Genomic DNA, 4737 nt, shown 5'->3' on the forward strand with positions numbered 1-4737 from the left:
CAATAGTCAGGTGATGGAACCAACCTAAATGTCCATCCATGGATGGCTGGATAAGGAAATTGTGGTATATATAAGCAATGGAATACTACTCAGCCATAAAAAGAATGAAATTCTACCATTTGCAGCAGAAAATTATCCTAAGTGAAACAACCCAGGTACAGAAAGAGAAATAACATATGTTCTCACTCATAACTGGGAGTTCAATTCATAAATAAACAAATGAATAATAAAGAGACACAGAGAGAAAGAAACAAACAAACAACAATCACAGTATTATATTGAACTTTTAGAAAATAAAAGGTGGAAAAGGGGAGGGGAGGGAGTGAAGGAGGGGGTCTAATGAGGAACTGGTCAATATACACAAAGAATGATTGCATATTTTAATGAATAAGCTAGCTATACTGATCTAACCACCACACATTGTACACAGTTACTGAAAATCAACATTTTCATATGTACCCCACATATATATATAAAACAAAAAAATAATAAATAAATAAATAAAATAAATGGTTTTGTATATCATCTCCAATAGTATCCTGGGAAGCATACTATCCCTAGATAAAAATTTTAGATCTGTCTGCTAATTAGCTAGTTAACCTTGAGAATGTTTCCTGAACCCAACTTTCTGAGCATCTGCTTAGTATCTGAATGTAATTGAACAAAAAGTTCTTTCTTAAATTTGCTTTTTATAAATTAGACATATTTTTTTTTTACCAAAAGCTAAACTGAAGGTTTTCTTGGTGTTTCATAAGAGAATGTGAAAATGAAGACAAAAATGAGAAAATTGTGGATATGCTCTAATTTCCTAAAATAAAAGAGAAGATATGTGAGGTTATTTTTGTTTGTTTTGCATTTTACTTGCTTGTTCTATATTCTAATATTTGTTTCCAAGCAACAAAACCTACTTCATTTAAACATATTCTAATTATAGAATGTTAAACATATTCTATAAAATATTAAATATTCAAATGTTTTGTTGAAACTGATATAAAATTTATATTAAATAATAACCAATTAATTTATTTTATTTAAAAAAGTATAACTACCTTTATTTAGGTGTAACCTAAATATTTCACACAGGTACATATATAACTAAAGATTTTATGTTACTGCTTTATTACTTTCAATTATTTTCTTAAAATAAGTTTTCATCTAGCCTAAGACATGGACATCATTTTTTTAAAATAAAAAATATATATATTTAAATATAATTGCATGCCACAGAAGTAGAATAGCCTATAATGAGAAAGACATTTAAATTTGAAATGCTATGACGTGATACTAGACAATTTTTACAAATTATTACTTGAAACAAACTTGCTGTTAGCATTGTCTATCATTTTCTGTGTGAGTTTTTCAGTTTAACTGAACAAAGTTCCCATCCAGTTTTGCAAATTGGTAATACTTTTATCCTTAGGGGCATTACTTCTGCATTGGGGAAAAAAAAGTTCTTTATTCACAGTTTTTGGAAAAGACATAAAAGTTTTGTGCTTTCTCAATCAATATGCTTTCTGTAACTCACATTAGGGAAGAGGCATGATTCAGTATTTCAGCTAGGTTCACAGATAAATTAAATTTGTTCATCTTACAGTTATGTAATTTATTTGAATAATGTAGGGACATCTAATCAGATTAATTTATTGTGAAAAGATGATTTAATGACCTAGCCAACTATGCAAAACTTATAATACTGATTAAATAACAGTCATTGATTTTACTCTGAATTGTTTGTTTCCCTGGTGTTTATTCATAAATATTCCAGACACCATGAAAGCACCAGCAAGACTATGTTTATCAGTTTTTCATTTAATCAAATCCAAGTTTAGTAAAATATCTGCTTAGTAAAGGAGGAAACTGTTTTTTTTACTTTTCTTTGCATTTATTTTATGCTGAATTTATTCTCAAGCCATAAGTTTTTGTTTCTTCAGTTTCTTCTGGGATATCTTTTTCTTCTGTGCAAACTCTTCTTCTGGTTTGGAAACAATTTGCTCCTTTTCAGTAAGGATCATCTTGATGTGGCAGGGGAAGTTTGGAAACAATTTGCTCCTTTTCAGTAAGGATCATCTTGATGTGGCAGGGGAAGCTAATGTGTGGGTTAATCTGGCCATGATCTTTGTAAGTATGGTGGTGCATCTTGGGTGCTTTGTTTACCTGGATATGCTCAATGACCAGAGAATCTACATCTAAACCCTTAAGTTCAGCATTACTCTTGCATTTTCTTTCTTTTTTTTTTTTTTTCTTTTTCGTGACTGGTAAGGGGATCGCAACCCTTGGCTTTGTGTCGTCTGCACTGCGCTCAGCCAGTGAGCTCACCGGTCATCCCTATATAGGATCCGAACCTGCGGCGGAAGCGTCGCTGCGCTCCCAGTGCCTTTTTAAGCATGTGCAACAAAATTCAGCACTCTGTTTGGGCCACCGACCCTGTGTCCAACCCCACTGTTTGGCGCGGGCACACCTATCAACTCCACCATTGTAATGTCTGAATGGAATACATTGTTTCTGTAAAGTGACATCCTTCGGATACTTGGTGGCTTTATGGATATGCATACCCTTGATGGCTTGAGCAGTTTCACGGGTGTTCTTAAAGTGAACATAAAGATTTGAACCTCTTTATTTGCATGATTTTGTGGGGTTTTCTGGGTCAAGTGAATAGCGAACTGTTTTCAAAGATCACCTTAGGCCATTCACTGGAAGAGCAAAGGAGGAAATTTTGAAAATTTAGTTTCGTTCATTCGGATTTCTAACTTTTCTTGTTTGCTGGGATTGTAATCTTTTCTAAGCTAAATTTTGATATAGTCATGTTTAATTTTTAATTGCTCCGGTATCTATCTCTTTACTGCAAGTGGATTAGATTTCATGTCATCATGCTGTCCTAAATAATTTTAAACCACCAAAACCTGCTCTTTAATCTTTATTTTACATTGCTATTGACTTCCCTGATTTTTAACAATCTTAATTACCAAATCCCCTCAGTGCAGTTAACTCATGTTAATTCAGGATGGAGAGGATTATCTATAAACTAGTTTTAGCCTTTTTTTTTTTTTTTTTTTGGCTTTGTATAAGGATATCTATGCTGTTGGGGAGAATAACCAGAATAAACTATAGCTTTTCTCAAATATATTGAATTTATAGGACAGTGTAAAAGTAAAGTAAGGACTGGTTGCATGAATGTCATAACCATAAATAATCATGATTTTTAATTGGTTAAATAACTATGATAAATTTTGTTACATGCTAAAACCAAGTCAAATTGCATATGTACCATAATTATAATTACAAATAATTTATTAAGGGCACAAAAATATTTACTATTTATAAGAGCCACTTGGAGTTCTACTTCCACTAGGATGTTGAAAGCTGGAAAGGGCTGCCTCCACTATAACAATGAGAAAGAAAAAAAAAATGAACAACTATTTATTACTATTATCTTAATTGACACATGATAATTGTGCATATTTCTGGGATACAATGTGCTGTTTTGATACATGTATACTATGTGTAATAATCAAATTAGGGTGATTAGCATTTCTAACACTTCAAACATTTATCATTTTTTTGTGTTTTTAACTAGTTTCAGGTCAGCAAGTAGGCCTGAAATCCCAAGGAGAGACAGAATGTCATAGAACAGTGGAGGAAGGGAAGACCGTGAAGTAAGCACACTGTAATGGAAAACATGGATGACATGCATGTGCAGATGGGGATATCAGCATAGAAATGGAAACTGTAGGAAATCTAAAAAACAAAATTATAAATTAAAAAGAACAATATCAAAAATTTTAAAAAAATATTTTGATGGACTCATCAGTTGAGAAAACACACATCCAAAAAGTGAGCTTGGTCTATGCTAGAGCTTGAATATATCACCCTTCCAAAAGTCATGTTGAAATTTAATTGCCAATGTAATGGTATTGGGAAGAGGGGCCTCTAAGAGGTGATTTAAGCCAGGAGGGCTCCTCCTTCATGATGCCTTAATAAAAGGGCTTACATGAGGGACCTTTCTTTCTCAGCTCTTCCAACTTCTGCCATGTGACAATCAAGTCTTCCTCTTCTCCTGAAAATGCAGCATGCAAGGCACAATCTTGGAAGAAGAAAATGGCAGACACCAAATCTGCCAGTACCTTGATCTGAAATTTCTCAGACATCAGAATTGTGAACCAGTTCCAAGATGGCGACGGGTCTGGAGCGGCCGTGCCAGGAGACAGCGCGATCCTGAGAGCTGTGCGCTGTGATACCAGAGTATTAATTGCATTTCCAAGAGCAACAAAAGGCGAATAATTCTTTCAACAACGATCCTGCATCGACAAACAAGCAACAGCAGGTTCGAGGTTTTGGGGCCGACACAGAGGAGGACTCCTGAGAGCACCCAAGCCAGATGCTGCGAGCTCTGTGAGTCACACCCAGCCCAGCCCCACTTGCGGGGCAAAGCCCGGCTGCTCCCCGCCCGCCTGGCCCCTGCCTACCACACCAGGCTAGGCTCCCACAAAAGAGCTGCCTCCATTTTCTCAGGTGGGGGTGGAGACAGATGGCTTAGTGAGGGCAGGCCAGCCATTCCAGTTGGCTCGGCTCCGAACTGAGACGTGCCATTTGCTTACCTCGATGCGGGGCACCCCGGGGCCTGTGGACCGGCCTACAATCCCACCATCCCCATGGATCTCAGACGGGGCTGGTAGTGTGGGGAGCCCCCGGCCAGCATCAGGGGGGCAGGGAAGAGGAGCCCGCCCAGATCGTCTCTCC

General features: G+C 36.4%; 1 protein-coding gene across 1 annotated transcript; it reads right to left on the reverse strand.

Annotated features, from left to right (window-relative positions):
- Positions 1 to 1904: 1904 nt before the first annotated feature.
- On the reverse strand, positions 1905 to 2655 carry LOC103582560 (60S ribosomal protein L17-like). The gene is made up of 3 exons (XM_008564114.1): positions 2366 to 2655; positions 2074 to 2209; positions 1905 to 2018 (listed from the first exon to the last, which is right to left on the reverse strand). The coding sequence occupies exons 1-3, from the start codon at positions 2548 to 2550 to the stop codon at positions 1905 to 1907; spliced, it is 435 nt and encodes a 144-aa protein (XP_008562336.1). The 5' UTR covers positions 2551 to 2655.
- Between the last annotated feature and the right edge of the window lie 2082 nt (positions 2656 to 4737).

Source organism: Galeopterus variegatus, unplaced genomic scaffold (assembly GCF_000696425.1).
Source record: "Galeopterus variegatus unplaced genomic scaffold, G_variegatus-3.0.2 Scaffold16726, whole genome shotgun sequence".
Lineage (NCBI taxonomy): Eukaryota > Metazoa > Chordata > Mammalia > Dermoptera > Cynocephalidae > Galeopterus > Galeopterus variegatus.